Raw genomic sequence first — 16,939 nt, forward strand, 5'->3', positions numbered from 1 at the left:
GAAAAAGCTCTGTTAACTATTGCAGGAAAACTGAAAAATATTTTATATTTGTGCTAAAATTCTGTATCTTTCCCATGCTGGTCTTCTATAGCTGAACTATTATATTAAAACCCAAGTCAACCATGTTCTTCTCTCTAACTAACATTTAGTAGTATTTGGACTTGATGATACCTTTCCCATCTACTGAAGAACCTTGTGTGTTGTGTAACACCTTCAACTAGATGTTTTATCTTTTTGTTCTTGCCTCTGATAAGAATGAAGGAGATCCTGGGAAATCGCTTTTGCAGTAATACTGTAGTGAATCAAGAGGTATAGAAAGTAGTACCATAATTTCTTGGACGTTCCTTTTGAAATCATACTGTGCAAGAGCTACTTCTTCCTCAGATGTATTCCAAGTCAGTGATGCAGAGATTGTTGAAAGCAGCCACTCTCAGCCACTTTTCTGTTGCTCAAATGTGGAATGATACTGTCATATGTAGTTTAAGATAATAAAACCACATTATGATTGAGGTAGAACATCACCTGCTTTGCTTGAAGGTGCTTGCTAGCCCTACAGGCGAATTTATGAAGACCCTAAAAACTTTGTCAGTGATATATTGTACAAAGTTATGCCCCTGCGTTCTTATTACGTTTCCATCTGATAAATCTTACTGTTGAGACTTATTTAGGAAAAGAATTGGCATGTGAGATGCATGTTCAGTTACCGTGTAGCTCAGATCGTTGTCACACAAGAATATTTGTTTATGCCCTTGTTATGAGGAGCGCTGTCATTATGAGGATATCTTGTATGCTCCTCACCAGTGGAAGTTTTCAAATAATCAGTACTGTAATTGGAACAGTTACGTCGCTTAATAACTTAAACTGTTTTTTAAAATTTCACTGGTGTAGATGTGCAATGAAATTCAAGAAATGTCTGTTAACTACACTATTTTGAATTCTGCTGTGTAGGTACAGCATTATATATAAATTACTTTTCCTTGTCTATTTTTTTTTCCCTAGCCTCATTTTAGGTCTGATTTTTAGTATGCTTTTTCATGCTTATTGTTGTGCCAGCATTAATTTTATACCTCACTGATTTGTCACCAACTTTTTCTTACACATAGAAAGCTCCATCTAAATTGCAAAACTTTATTTTCATTTAGTATGACTGAAATATTTTTTGAAAAAAGCAGGACTCATCTTTGTTTTCCTATGCTGCACTGCTGTGGGCACGTTTGTTCTACTATTGCAAGGTAGTTTATTCTTGTGTCAGGGCTAGTGTTCTGCTCTGACTGAAGTAATCTCTGCAAGCTTTGAGGTGCCGATATGCTTTTAAGTGGAAAATCATTAGAAACTGGAGCAGACAGGGCTTGTTTTTATAGGTACCTGCACTAAAACACAGGTTCCCTATTTGATTACACCAATGAACTAAGCAAGAGTATCTGCCTTCTTAAACAACAGTATGTGTCTAGAGTTCATAAGCAGCTTGCAAAAGTGTTGATCCTGTGGGCCTTGGGTCTCTGCAAATAACCTCACCATTCTTTATCCTTAGATCAGAACGATGTGCTGAGCAAACCTAGATGTTAACAGCCAGCACATAAGTTCCTCAACCCCACGCCTTTTCAGGTCCAGGTCCATGACTAGGCCACCCCAGATCACCTACTCCAGTATGGTGTGGTGCCCCAGTGTACAATATGCTGGTGACATTTCACCCTCCCTTGATCTGCTGGAGCCAGCCTACATGAGTAAGGTAAGTCCGTTTATTTTTCAATGTTGCTTAGTTCTGTAAAGTTTTTATTGTATACCCTATGTATAATTTTTAATCGGGGTGAAAAACTTTACAAAACCATGTGCTATTGAAAAAGGACTTTTCCTTAAGCCGTAGGCAGCTCAGATTGGTGCAGTGTCACCAGCATATTTAGAGAACTATTTGCAAGAAAAACTTGTCAGTTGTTGTAGGTGGTATTGACTTGAACAATGTGTGTGCAGGTTCTAATAAAAGCCCTTTTAGTTATTTGGAAAACGTATGATAGGTTCTATATTAGATTTGGAGAAATTTTTAAATTTCTAAGTGGTGATTGTATGTTTTTTTTTTTTTGCCTCATAAAAAATTAACATAAGGAGTGTTTGTCTGTGATATATCTGCAGGCAGTGAATTTTCTCTTGGCTAGTGCTCATCTTTCATATGCCATGTCTTCTGTGTGCCTGACAATGGGATATTTGTTTTGGTGAATTATGGAAGAGCAGTGGTGTTCATATCTTGGATATACTTTTAAGATTTTATTTAAAAAAAAATCAACAATAGGAAACGCAGACCTGTAGCGTCATCTGCCTAGAACTGAGACTTCTAACGCTTGGAATATAATACCCTGAATACCTCAAACCTTACCGAAAGTAGGGATTGTGAAGCATTAGCATCAGTTTGGAACATTATTTGGAGGTTTTTAATCTTATGTTAGAACTTTTGCATCTACTTATCTACAGAGCTTCAAAAGAAAACTTCTTTCAAGTCTTGGAAGTTGTTTTACCAGGTTATCTGCCTCCATTTTTGGTGATGTGTTGTTGGCTCTTCTGAAGGCATGGAACCATCTTACCTGAATCTTAAGGCTCCTATCTTCCTTTTCTCCTGTTTCACTCTTCTGTTGTGACACCTACAAGGAAAATCTTAACTTTAGAAGGAAGCTGATGCATATTTTAGAACTTTAGAAAATCTTTCATGGGATGATTCAGCTTTGAAATAGTTACTCTGTTATTTTTACTGTCCATTTTTCTTCTTATACCTATTTTATATTCTGGTGTGATTCATTTCAGTTCTTTAGCCAATTTCTGATCATGTATGTAGAGCATCTAGGATTACAAAAGCTCCATCCTTATAGAGGGTTCCTTGTCCATTTATTGCGATACGTGTGTGATATGGTGTCCATCTAAACATCTGCCCTATTTCTTAGTCAGACAAACAAATTGCCCCAAAAATGGAAGAATTGAAAATTCATCAGATAGTTAAAACTGACCAGTTAACTTGCTCCAGAAACTTGCTCCAATATCAAGAATATCTACTTCTTCTCACTGAGACATTATGCAAACAATATCTGTGTTAACTGTACAGTATTTCTTACTTCCCTGGATTCCTTCCATTTACTGTGGCCTGAGTATGAGTGAATACATTGTCTTTTTAAATCTAGACATTTTAAAACTAAAGAAATTTAATTACTAGGTATGGTACATTTTCTTCAGTGCAGTAGAAGACTCTGTGGTAAAGTTAAAACTTGCTTGAAACTTTTCATATATGGAGGAAAATGTTCTTTTAAGTAGAAACAGTAAGGCATTAATATATAAGGTTGACACATTAACTAGATGGTATCCTGCTTGTCACTAAATACTACTCCTTTTTTTTCCTGTAGCATTTCATCTAGATAGAAGAAATTCACCTCCGAACAGCCTGACACCATGTCTAAAGATTCGCAATATGTTTGATCCAGTTATGTAAGTAAAAGGAATTAGGTATCTGTATTTCTGTATTCATTTGAAAGTGTCTAATGCTTTCCTCTGAGAGGGTTTTGGAAGAAGCCAGTGAACACGAATACCTTAAAAGAAACAAACCACTTGTACAAAAAACTCCCCTGCCTCTGGCATCTTTGAGAAGACATAATCTTACTATCTCTTTCTTTGTCCTTCATATCCTATATCCTTGCTCCGTGTCTTTGGGTCAGTCCTCAAGGAGTGTGGCATTTAATCAAAGCAATTTGGAGCAATGGCCAGTCTTCCTCTTCTGATTCTGTAAATGTTTGATTGTATCAGTTGGCAGGGGAGACTGTAAATGTCATGTGGCCTAATCATAAGAGACTGTAGATTCTGAAGTATTCTGAAGTATTTAGACTTTTGTAGAACTTGCGCAATTTGCATTTAAAATGCTGAATTTAAAACAAAAAACTTTATATTTTAGCGCTTCAACTGTCTAGTTTTAAAGCAGATGGATTTTTGTAATGGAAAGCTTTTAAACAGAAATTAGTGCAGTGTGTGGCTTCTAAGGCTCGGATATAATTGTAGAGTATGTGAATAAATAATAAGCTTTGTTTCATGTGCTAAAGGTTAAGGTAAAATGGTTACATTTTTGTATTACTTTTTTTGTACAGGTGTTTTTTGTCAGGTAGCATGATAACACAAAACGAGCTACATGGGAAAAGACATACATTTTTATAAAACTGGATTGAATCATAATCTTTGTATACTTTAAAGCCCAGTGTTCTTTCATATTATTGCCAGAGCTAGTAACACATTTGGTTCTATGTAGTTCTTTAACTTATTTTAAAAAGACTAGTGCTTAGTTAAATCTTTTATTTGTTTAGGGAAATAGGTGATCACTGGCATTTAGCAATTCAAGAAGCAATCTTGGAGAAATGCAGTGATAATGATGGAATTGTTCATATTGCCGTGGACAAAAATTCACGTGAGGTGAGTGTCTTTCTAGTAACTTCTCAATGCTTTGTTTCTCTGTCTGTTGGACTTTAAACCAAAACTCTCTTTTTAATGCAGGGTTGTGTATATGTCAAGTGTCTGTCTCCAGAGTATGCTGGAAAGGCTTTTAAGGCATTACATGGCTCTTGGTTTGATGGTAAGAAACTGGGGTTTCTGACAAAACATGGGTAGAGATGGCAGAGGATGGGGTGCAGTTGGCGTCCATTGAAATGGCTTTTTAAGTGTTCTGTATCTAAAGTATCAAGCAGTAACAAATACAACTGAAGTTTTTTTAGTAAATGTAGTCTATATTACCTGGTAAGCTAATCTCAGTGTAGTGACATGTTTTTTATTGCATTCTAAAGCAAAATTAATAATTCATTAATTATCCTAAACTAGTAAGTCTTCGTTTTCCTGTTTCTTTGCCTTATAGGAAAACTGGTAACAGTAAAATACCTGCGGCTAGATCGATATCATCACCGTTTTCCCCAGGCTCTTACTTGCAACACTCCCCTGAAGCCATCAAACACACACATGAACTCTATGTCACATCTCCGTCTTCGGACAGGCACAACTAATTCTCAGGGAAGTTCCTGAGAAGACTTTCTACAACTGCTAGGACTGTTACTTGCAACAGGAAAATTCCTGTTTGGCTGCCGTCTTCCTTTTTTAGTGCTTTTTGTATGTAATACTTTAATGGATTAAATAAAAGTTTTGAACGTTCCAGAAATCTTGTTTCCAAAGGGACTTAGCAGATGAGGCAGTAATACTGAGCTGATAAAAAAAATTGCTTCAGGAAGTTTGGGGTGGGGGGCTATAGTAAACCAATGCATTTAAGTTTTGCATGAGGAATACCAAATTTGTTAAACACTTTCAGATGTGGTGACTGTATTTTTGCACCAAGAAGTGTTTTTGATAATACAAAAGCATGGAGAAAAGAAGACTTCCTGTATTTCCATAGTTTCCTGTGAAATAATCTTGTGGGTATTTTGTAACAACCAACCTACAGTTCCTGATGGTGAGTAACTTAAAAATATTTTTTTTCAGTCAATATTAGGGTTTTGTTGCTGTAAAAGAATCATTTTCTGCGGCTAAGGTATGGGGAAAGTTAACCTGGCATTAGTGGTTGCATATAAGTGTGAGGGAAAACAAGCTGAATGTGGATATACTGGGTTTTGTATATAAATTGTAAATGTTGGTGGTGGCAAAAATGGCTGTGTTACGTGAGGATGTCTGCATTGAAGCAGTGAATAAGCTTCCTATTTTATTGAAAACCTAATGTTTTATATGGTTTTGGCTGTACCATGACAAGAGGCCAAATACCTTAAAGTGTTAGATACAAGTTAAATATCTTTTATAGGTTTTATATTAAAATATCTGCTATGATTTTGTGTGAAAGGTCTGATACCAATTGTAATGAATTCAAATTTGTGAGCAATAAAGAAGCAATTGGCAGATATGGAAAAATATTTTGTGAAAAGCTGTATTTATTATTACAATTGCTAGGGCTGTGACAAAATACCATTGGGATTAAGTGACTTTCCCAGTACACTTATAACTTGTTATAATTAACCAATTACCTATTAAAATTTAAAAAGGTACATGCTTCTTTGCAACAATTTTGGCTGATGCAGACTAGAAGTAATAGCAGGTGTTCAACTGACAGTAATTCTTGCGATTCCAAGCCTGTAAATTTATTAACACTTAGCCAGTAACTGCAAAATTGTTGCTGAGAAGTTTAGTTGCAAATCTAAGACTATTGGCTTTACTAATGCCCGCTCCTACAACACAATTTTATCTAATTATCCAGCTGAATATTCCATAAGTGGTGAGACTGAAAGCGAAGCAGTTCAATAAATTTTATTGAAACTCACTTTATTTTGTAGATATGATGGATTTGCAGCATGAACTTGCACAAATAATGCACGTTTTTCTTATGGTTAAGTAAACATGATGCACACTATTCTGCAACAGAAAATCCTATTGTGCCTTACCTTTGTGCTTTTGTGGGCACCACGTTTATTATTGGAGAGTTTGTTAACCGAAAAATTTTAAATTCTCAGTTTTATGTCTCAGATGCTAATGAATGAGTATATATAATATATAATCAGCCATGCAGAATTCTACTTACCAAGGACAAGTACGTATTTTTGATGGGTGAGTAGACTTTGTGCCAGGTCTGGTAGATTTTGATGAGTTTTACTATATACATATTATGTATATGTATAATATACATGTATATGTATTATATATGTAAACTAATTTTGTTGTATTTTATGTGCATCGTAGTGATTTGTTAACCTGTCCTTAGTGACCCCATCTTGTGACCTGTTGCAAGAGTGAATGTAAAAATAGTTGTGGCATTTTAAAAGGTCGCCTTTTGATGCAGATGCATCTTTCTTGCTTCTAAAATATATTTCTTGTAAACACTGTACATTTTATTATTGTAATATGACTATTATGCAGCTTATTTTACCTAAAACTGTTAAGTTGACCAATATCCCTTCCTGCAAGACAGATGGGAATGTGTATAATACCTAAACATTTGAGGAAAAATCAGATGTTTGATGTAGTTTGTCACCCTGTCCTGTAAAAACTAAACAAAAAACAAAAAAGCTCAAATTAAAGGTTTATTAGGGGTTTTTATATGTGTCTCACCTTCTAGATATTTGGATGTTTCTTTGACTTGAATACTTGCTTTCATCTGGGGATGAGGGAAAAGAGTAATTCTTCATCATAGCCACCTTGTTAGGATTTAACACTGGAATAGGTGGTACTTTGATATGAGATACAAAATGGAGCTTAAGTGTCTTGTCAGCCTGAAACTTGTCCCAGCTTTACACAAGGGAGTGTAAATACTTGGCCTTTTTAATGCCAAGATCAAGAGTACCTTGAAGTTCAGAGGAGGCTGCAGTCCTCAACCTGTTAAAGGAGGGAGATAAAGAATCTCTCCCTTGTGTTTTGAGCATGTTACTGGGAGATAGCCTTTCTAATCAAATACTTTATATGTGATAGAATGAGTAGGAGGACTTTTTTTGATAGAAAACATAGTAGCAGTGTAATGACAGAAGAACTATGTTTTAGATGGCTTTAATGATGGTTCTTACTGAAGGGCTGCAGGTGGGAGCACCAAAGAATGGTGCATGAGGCTTTTTTTTTTTGACTTTGCCTAGCTGGGTTTTAGCTCTGGTTGGGAAGGGAGGGTAAGGAGGAAGAACCTCACAGGAAGTGAGGCTCTTTTTGAGGATCTTTTAATGCCTAGCTCTAGTTAATGCCTACGGCCATCAGCAAAGCATGCATTAAACTCAACTCAGTCGCTCTTCTGGCCACGAGTGGGAGTAGTTAGGTGCCACGCTAGGCCGGGAGCCGCTGGTTTCTGCGGCCGGGCTGCCGTCCCGCCTGCCCCCTCGCAGGCCGTGACCCCCAGCGCTCACCCCGGACCTGGTGGTGCCGGCTGCTCCTTCCTCTCCGCGGGATAAAAAAGCGCGAGCCCAAAGCTGCCCTGCCTCGGCGCTCTCGCCAGCGCCGCGCTGCTTTCCTCGCCCCTTAAGCATTAAATGCTGCCGGGCGCTTGTGTCTGACTTCGCTTCCCTGGCGAAGGGCCCGCAGTGAGCTCAGGGCGCGCAGCGGCGGCGCCGGGCCCTGCCCGCCTCCCCGGGAGGCTGCGGGTCCCGCTGGCGGCTCCCGGCTCCATGCTCATATTTGGCGTTGGCTGCCGGTGCCCAGGAATTTCCCGTCATGCCTCCCTCGCCGCCGGGGCCCGTCCCTGCCATCCCGGGGGGGCCGCGGCCGCTCGCTCCCTCGGGCCTCCCTCCCCATGCGCGCTGCGCCGCCGCCGCCGCCGCTGCTCCTCTCCGCGCTCTTCCTGGCGGCCGCCGCAGGTAGGAGCCGCCGCCGCGGTCGGCAGCGCGCCGCGCTGGGACCGGGCCGCGGCGGGGAGGGCGGGCCGGGGGCTGCGGCGAGGGGCCGGGGGCGGAGCGGCCCGGGCGCGGGCGGCCGTTGGGTCGGGCCGCTGGGGGGGGGTTGTGTGTGTGGGGGGGGGGCTGGGCCGCACCTGCCGCGCGGGGCCGTTGCCCGGGGGGCTCTGGCGCCGCTCGGCCGGCGGCGGCCTGCGGGACGCGCAGCGCTGGCGGGGAGCGGGAGGCCGGTAGCGGATCCGGCGCGGCGGGAGAACGCCGGCTTTGTGCTGGAGCTCGGGGCCGGGCGGCGGAGCGGGGCTGCCGGGGGAATTAATCATGTATGAGGACCCGCCGGAACGCCGCCTTACCAGGATAGGAAAGATGATACGCGGCGCTCATGAAGCGCTCTGCGCACCCGAGACGGGCGAGTCCGAGCCCTTTCGAGTAGGCAGCTCGGTGCTCTCCCTGCTTCGTGGCCTGGGAACCGGACGCTGCTCACCTTCCCAGCCTCGCTTCTCCGCTTCTTGTTGGAGTTTTAGCATCTTGTAGAAAAGCTATTCGCCATCGCCACGTCTCTTCAAATTTCACACTTACTTTCATCTTTGTGCTGCTGCAAAATCCCTGTGCCAATGTATCGTGTGAACGCACAGATATATTACGAAGACTGTAGGTTTTAGATGCCTGTGCTGCAGCATCTTCTTAAGCCTTAGAAACCGGGAAAATATTTGCTATAACATAGAACAAAAAAATTGACTTGATGCAGCAGTTCTTAATCAAATAAATATTAGTTCAGTGCTGTTACGCTCATCTGCTTGGTAAATTTAGCTTTGTTGGTCAGAAGTAGAGCTTAAATTTGATATGTGCTCTCAGAATTTGGTCATCGTTCTCTAGAGGGAGTTTAGCGTTCTCATTCACTGTATTTATTTTGTGTTACACTATTAAATACAGTAGATACAAAGGCTGAAGTGTAATTTATTTCTTACTCTCTTCTAGTTAAGTTAGCTTGGTGCATCTTAATCTTCCTGGAAATAGAAGTGAGACTTAAATTAATCTCCCTGTAATATTTGACTAATTTGCTACAAATGCTGCCTTTTCAGCTTTAGCTGATCTTCTAACTATTGTCTCCTTAGACTATCTGAAGGCACAGTGATCTTATATAAAGGGTGACTGTGTACCAGCAATGTAAAATCTAATGATGGATATCTGTAGATGATGATAGATATCTACTGTTACCCAGTATCAAATGCTAGATATTTGTGAGATTTCTAAGCTTACCTATACTCTTTTAAGAAAGCACAGAGCCTTACCTGTGCCATGCTTTCAGTTCTTTCTCTTTTAAGCTTCCTATTTTTATAATCAAAATGGTTTTGAAAGACATCAGAATGAAATATCTGCAATAAGCAGATATTTTGCCATATTGATACGGCTTATGACAAGCAGTCTGTAAATGGAAAACCCAGATCCACTCCCACTATGGCAAAGTGCCATTTATTTTTAATCCAGTGTTTAATGCTTAGAATTTGTCTTGTTTGTGTTCCTGTCTTTGCTGAATTGACAAAAGTGCTTGCAATCTTACTTGCTGATGATTCCCAACTTTCTATTGCACTGCCGCATGCCTTTGCAGTTTGTCATGATTCCTCGTCTGCCAAATTTGGTTGGTAACAGTCCCCTTTAAGTCTCATTCTGGAAGTAGTTTCCATGTGGCTTGTCATCCTAATCAGATGCTTGCTCATAGTTTCTGAAAGAATTGCCCGTGTTGCTGTAGACATGTCTTATTTTAGAACAACAGAATTTGTTGATTGTCTTTTTAAATTTATGTAGAGAGTCAAATACAGTGAATAGCTTAATCAGGATTACTAAATAATCCTGTTGTTCTTAGATGAAAGAAGATTTTTGGATAAAATTCTGCAGTGATTTCTCAAAACCACTAAAGTTAGTGGAGTTAAACTATGTGTAGTTTAGTCCAGAATGCGGTCTGTTTTTCCTTTTCCCATCTGATGTTTCTTGGATCTTTATAATACAAATTTGAAAAGACTTTTGAGGAGGAAAAAAGAATTATATTTTTTCCCCCAAAGCACAGTCTTTAAAAATGTTGCCGTTGTACATGGAGTGATGTTTCTATATTTGGTAACAGTGTCATATAAAGCAGTTGATTCTAGACAAAAATAAAATCCCTTGACTGAATGACCTTGCTGATTTTTCCAAGTGATAGTGTTTAAACAGTCTCACAGAAATTTGTTTAATACAGATTTTTACATTTACATACCATAAGAATTCTTAACAGCTGTTTGATAAGGTAAACATGCATATTAAGGAGATATTGGCTCTTCGTCCTGATATTTAATGAAGGTATGGGATGATTTTGTTTACCTACTTGGATTTTGTCAACTTCGCAAGATAGTACTTGTTTCTGTGTGATTGAAAGGCCAGTCCATTTATTACATTATAAATGCTAGAAAAAGAAATTTCATTTTCAGGTAGATTGTTAAGAGTTTCTTTGTTGTCCGGTGTATTTTAGAAGAAAGGGGAATGTGAGGGAGAAGGGGGAGAGAAGAGATCACTCTGTTAAGGATTTAATCTTCTCAGCCAGAAGGTTAAGAAGTCTGCCCATCTGCATCTGACTGGCATCCCTACAAGCTAGTGATGCAGTAAAGCCATCCAATTTTGAGATAGCTCTCAAGTTGCATAATTCCTTGTTACAGAGCAAGACTTAAGCAACACCCAGCGTTTTTATTAGTGGTAGGTAGAGAATATGATTTTTTTTTTTTTGCAATAAAAGCTCAAGCGTTGACAGCACCCAAGTTACTGATTAACTCACTGTGAAGGCTTTAACTGATGGGGAGGTGGGATAAACTTTCAGCCTAATTATAGCTCAGTCTAGCCATGAATTGTTTAAGGATTCCTCAAGCCAAAAATCCCCCAGAAAAATGGAACCTCAAATTCCTGGTGTATTTATGATGTTGTGTGTAAGAGCTAAAGTGGAATAAGGAGGTATGGATTAAAGCTTTCGCTCAGTAACTCTGAAGTTAGCATGCTTATTTTGGAATGAAGTCCAAGGCTAGTTGGATGTAGGATGTTTCTTGCTCTGGAATAATTCTGTCCATACATGGAATTTAGAGGCAATTCTCTGTAGCCAAACCAAAGGTCTTTAAAAGAGAAGAAACAAAAAAACCCCTGCCAGATTTTGGGGCATTCTTTTTTTAGTGTCTCATAGAGTAAGAAGGAGGCATAGGTTAGCTTTCCCTTCTCTCGCTCCTGTCACTTTTACAAGGTTGTATTATTATCTTTTACAATACTTCATTTGTCTGGAAAAGATCTTAGGTTCTCAGTAAGCTATTAATATGTATCAGGTACAACAGACCCACAAAATTAAAGATTAAAGTCCTCCTCTTTGGAAATCTGTGAATGCATAACCAACTAGCAGTGTTTTAAAACTAATTTCCAATCAACCACTTAGGAAAAGGAAGGGAGCACATACTGTGCCATTGACTTCTGCTAGAAGCTGAAGAATGCCATTGCAGGTTTGAGGGGGGGGGGTGTCTTCTGTCTGGAAAGATGGTGATCCTTATGCTTTGTCTGAAAATAGGGTACAAGAATTCTTTGGGAACCCCATTTATGATGAGGTAATTGTAAATTCCCTACTTAGCTTCAGCCTTCTGGTTCTCATGTAACAACCTCAATTCCCAGAGCATTATTTGAAAACCACACAATCTAGCAACTGTTACTGAAAGTAAAGAAGCTTTTCTTAATAAGGACTTTAAGGCTTGAAGAACTGAAACAATGCTAGCCCAAAACAGACAAGAACAGTATTTAAACTTACAAGGTGCTAATATGGTTTTGCTGCTTTCATAGACTTACATTATAGTTCAGCATTGTTTTGTAATATGATTAATAACATAGGCCATCTTTATTTACAGTGAGCAGTGAAAATGATCTTTCCAGTACATTTTATATTTAAATATGATTCAGCTTTTGAGTGTAGTACAGACAAAGTTTAAGGACAAGACTACTGTGGAGCTTCTCAGCTTGCTATTCTCTTTCTGTGGCATCCAAACATCGGGATTAATGATTTATTTGACATGTAGGCAGCAGTTTAGCAAAACATACAGAGCGTGCTAATGCATTGTTTTGTTGGGAAGTGTTAACATGTCCAAGAAATCTGAGAGTAACTTCATGCATGGCATTTGGAAGTACTTCCCCAGGGAACCCTTTAGCTCTGTGTTTGCCCAAGCAGGGGCAACGCCTGCGAGTTTCACCTGATGGAAAATGAATCAGTACTACCAGGAAATAACAATAGCACTGATGGAAAGTAACTGCCAAATGCCATCAATTTCACTCAGACTGCACAATGAAAATGGAAAAAAAATCAACACAGGGAATCTTAGAAGCTTCCTGAGGAAGTTATCTGTGCCAATCATAGCCAAAAGAAAACAGTCCAGAAAATATTCAGTCTGGCTAAGAGATTTCCCCATTCTTGTTCTACTGTATTTCCCAGTATGTGGTTCCCAAGGAAATTCACAGGCTATGCTGTGCCTCAAAATGCAGTCAGGAAAAGGGTAGGCAATTTTAACCATTTGTACTTTTCAAGCATCTATGAGATTGGTTGTCTGGGGTCAGATTCACATACAGATACCTCTTCCCATTCCTGTGGCAGTTATTTGACATTATAGTGAATTTGGCCTTAGATTTCCTGTGACTGGTTCAAGAACATTGTGGCAACATGAAGCAATGCGTTGATTTGATGTAAAGTTTTTGTACTTGTTTAAATCAGCTGAAGAAAAGATTGGTTAAGTTTGTACGAGCAAGCTTTATTGCAAGGATCAGATTGTCGCTGTCCCATGTCTCGCAGGAAGTTTGATATCAAAGCATAAAACCAATGCAGATCTCTCATTGTGTGTCCTGATGATGTGCAGTCATGGCCCACACGTGATTCAAATCAAATTTGTACTGCTGAGTGATCCAGCAGTGTGCTGATCCAGCATAAATGATCCTGAAAGCAAGGCTTGCAGGTCGGATTGGCTGGGCTTCTGTTACTTCCACACTAACAGCACCAGCAGCAGCCACAGGACAAATCTGTGGAAGGGAAGGAAGTAAGAAAGGAACAGATGCTAAGCTGTCAGCCTGGGGGTACACAGAGAAGTCCAAGTGAATCAGCCACGTGCGAAGTTAGAGCCCTGAAATGCAAATACAGAAACTCCCAATCACAAATAAAGTGATTTTAGTTTTCTGTAGCTTAATCATCTCTGCTTTCTAATGGCTGCAGGAAAAGAGAATGAGTCTTAGTATATAACTGCTTGCTGTGGGAACTCTATTTTTAGTCTGTGTCTTTAGCTTCCTACTTTTTTCAGGATTAAAATCAGTATTTCATTAACTGCTTGGTTTGTATAGTGGAAAGATACTCTGCTGATAGTGCACCTTTTAAAATCTCTTTTTGTAAGAAAAAACAAATTGTCTGTGTCCACGCTTGCTCGTGGTGCCCTTGCTTTTACTTGAAACCAGACACACGCAAGGGAAGTGATTTGCACTGACACATGTAGAGAGTTAGTGGCTTGTTTTGGAAGGGAACCACCACCAGGCACCCTTGGTTTCTGGCCTCCCACAGAACCAGGCATCCCACATCAGAAGTCGAGGCAGCTTTGCTGCTTGCCTATGAACTTTAGAGAGGTGCTGAACTGTACCAAACTATTTTAGCAGTTGTACCATGCTGGGTAGGATTACAACAGATACTCTGCAAGTCTCTCAGACACTGCCCTTGAAGTCCTTTAGAATGTGAAATAAAGTAGTTGTCTGGAAAAAAAGGCCTTTTTTGTTGCTTTGTTGCATTTGAAGTATAGAATAATACATTTTAACTAAAATAATGACAAAATCAAGACATAACTATGGTAGTAATACAGACAGTCACTATAATAGCTTTGTAATGTAATACTATTTAAGACAAGATGCAAGTTGTCAGAGCATTATCTTATCTCCCCCACTCTTGTAGACTAAACATTTCCAGTTCTTTGAAAGTTCTTTGAAGAGGTTAGATTTTTCTGAACCACTCCTGATTTTTGTCTCTCCTTTGTTTTTCTTCTCCCCAGTTTTTTCTGTGTTTTATGCCCCAAACCAGCACAGTATTCCAGCTGATACTGCTCCTGAGGAGAGCAGATTTCCCCCAAACCGCTGCGATTAGGTATTATGCTTTACTTTTTAATAAACTCCACAGATTGTCATTTGCCTTCCTTTGCAATAGTGTTGCATTGTTGACTCAATTTATGGGCATTGTAACCTCGGGATCCTTTGTGCAGTACTGCTGCTGGTTTCTTATTCCTCATCTTGTTTTCATGGATTTGATTTTTTCTTTCACTCCAAATGTATTTTTTTGCCCTTGGCTTTATTGAATTTCGTCTTACTGATTTTTGGCCATTTCTCCAATATTGAGATCATCTTGACTTATGTCCAGTTCTTAAGAGTGCTTCACATTCCTCCCAGACTGGTGCCATCTGCAAATTTTATAAGAGTACTTGTTGTTTTTTCATCTTAGTAAGAGAAATGCTGAATAGTGCTGGACACTTGACATATCACTTTAAGTGTTCTCCCAGCTTGACAGTGAGCAATCGCTTGTTTCCCTGAGCGTGGTTTTTCAGTTACGTACCCATGTTATAGTACCGTAATCCAGAAGGAAGGTGTTTTTCTAGTTTGCTTATGAAAATACCATTTGGGGCTCCGTCAAAAATTGTCTTATAGTTGAGATCTATTGGATTTACTGCTTTCCTCCTTCCTGTAGAATGCAAGGAAAGAAGGAAAGTACACTGCCTCTATGGGATTAGTTTTTGGCAAATCCATCTTGGCTGCTTATTGCTTAATAGGCTTACTGCTTATTGCTTCAATTGCCTATTTATGGATTATTTAATAATTTGTTTCAAAAGCTTTCTAGGTGTTGAATGTAGGCTCGTAAATCTCATAGTTCACTGATTGCTTTTTCCTCCCTTTTTAAAAATGGACATTGTCTGCTTATTCTTGAACTTCTGGTATTTGTCTTTCATAAATTCTCAGAGATACTTGCTCTTTTCTGAATGATTTCCTCAGCTTGTTTCCCACATGCTCTAGGGTAAATTTCATAACCCGTCAGGGAGGAAGTGGAACCCCAGACCAAGGTTGTAGACACCTGAAAGCTCCCTCATCCAGGAATATAGGTGATTCAACATCAGTGTGACTAATTTTTGATAATAGTCTCATATTTATCTAGATAAAGCATCTGCAATGTCAGAGAAGAAAGCCAAACACTCTGGAATAGCGGACCAGCTTCAGTGTGCCTTTTGTTGATAGAAAAGTAATGGGAGAAGAATGATGATCATCCCGAGTTTTACACAGGATTTGTGTAATAAATGCTTCCTGAGCAGAAGGTCAGGGAAATGATTTCTGCGGAGTATTTTAGGTGGTCTTTGAGGAGAAATGGAAAGTAATTACTCAGGTTTTGAGAGAGATGAGTTGTTTCCAGTATTGTTACTGTCTTCTGAAATTTTGACTGCAGGAAAGGGAAGATTTAACCTGTCTGAGTCTTTAACCTTTGATCAGAATGTGAAATCAATACAAATTAAGTCCAGAACAGAGCCAGTTATCAAGCCTGTGACATTCCAGTGGGAGAGTTATGTGGAGTTTGGAATAGAGGGTACTACCCATTATTCTTGTGATTCAAACTTCTGTCCATCCTATCTCGTTTAACCCGGATCAGGGATATTCTGTGTCATGGGTTGAGATGCCCTTGAGCTAGCTCTGCAGAAGTCAGTCTTGGAGCTGGGAACATGGGTGATACTATTAGTAACTTTCACAATGCTCGTACCAGAAACTTCGTAAAACCAAGTACTGCTAAACCTCTGGACAAAGAGCCATTGAGATCTCAAAGGTCTGTGGATTGGGGATTACGTATCCCAATCTGCTAATCTTCCTTTTTCCTTGTTCATGTGATTTATTTGCGGGGCCTGGGACCTCTTCCTGGAGTATTTGCCTCCTAAAGGAACATGTAGTGCAAGGTGTTACTTAGGAGCCCGTGGGATACCCTCCTTCTTTCCCGCAGTCCGTGCTCCCCACTGCAGGGTAAGTCTTTCCTCAGGACCAGGCTGCTGCCCTCCCGCACCCACCACTGCAGCAGCCTTGTTAGACTCCAGCAGTCCCTTAGGGAGCAGCTTCGGGGCGAGGGAAAACACGAGAGGCATCTTGTGAGTCCAGCCCCTAACCCAACCCACCTTCTCTGGAGTTGGAGCAGGGACAAGTAACCCTCTTAGCCTTGGAAAAAGAGATAGGGGCCAGAGAGAAGCTCAGCATCGTCTAGAGCAGGACCAGTCTAGCAGAAGACTGAGTTGTTACCAGTCGTGCTTAATTTTGGTAACAACTGATACTGCGTAGTAAATACGTGTGATACTAGTACATTCCCCCGTCTCGCCATCTAGTTTGGTTCCTGGTCCAGAAGCAGTATGCCTGTGTTTATGTGCTGTTAACCATGAACGGACAAACCTTTGTGAAGGTGGATATACTGTTCCTGGCTGCACTTGGACTCTGTGTAGACTGTCTAGCACAGAGACCGCTGCACTCTGCTCCATTTCAGGGCCCTCTGTACACACACACAC

The 16,939-nt window shown here is 40.1% G+C and overlaps 2 protein-coding genes across 7 annotated transcripts in view; both read left to right on the top strand.

The window, feature by feature from the left end:
* Nucleotides 1-7,080, top strand: part of LEMD3 (LEM domain containing 3) — a 46,766-nt gene extending 39,686 nt beyond the window's left edge. Inside the window, exons 10-13 of the mRNA XM_026092376.2 lie at nt 3,381-3,462; nt 4,326-4,431; nt 4,513-4,591; nt 4,868-7,080. Coding sequence (XP_025948161.1) covers nt 3,381-3,462; nt 4,326-4,431; nt 4,513-4,591; nt 4,868-5,031 — 431 coding nt within the window. The 3' untranslated portion in view covers nt 5,032-7,080. The remainder of the gene's footprint in view (nt 1-3,380; nt 3,463-4,325; nt 4,432-4,512; nt 4,592-4,867) is intronic.
* A 952-nt stretch (nt 7,081-8,032) lies between these two features.
* The window catches only part of MSRB3 (methionine sulfoxide reductase B3), a 96,278-nt gene continuing 87,371 nt past the window's right edge, over nt 8,033-16,939 (top strand). For 2 of the 6 annotated variants that reach the window (XM_026092386.2, XM_026092387.2), the window contains exon 1: nt 8,063-8,315. In XM_026092386.2, coding sequence (XP_025948171.1) covers nt 8,127-8,315 — 189 coding nt within the window. In that variant the 5' untranslated portion in view covers nt 8,063-8,126. Of the gene's footprint in view, nt 8,316-16,939 lie in introns of all 6 variants that reach the window. The other 4 variants (XM_064508671.1, XM_064508678.1, XM_064508681.1 and 1 more) reach the window with 4 other exon arrangements.

The sequence above is a fragment of the Dromaius novaehollandiae genome, chromosome 1, assembly GCF_036370855.1.
Source record: "Dromaius novaehollandiae isolate bDroNov1 chromosome 1, bDroNov1.hap1, whole genome shotgun sequence".
NCBI lineage: Eukaryota > Metazoa > Chordata > Aves > Casuariiformes > Dromaiidae > Dromaius > Dromaius novaehollandiae.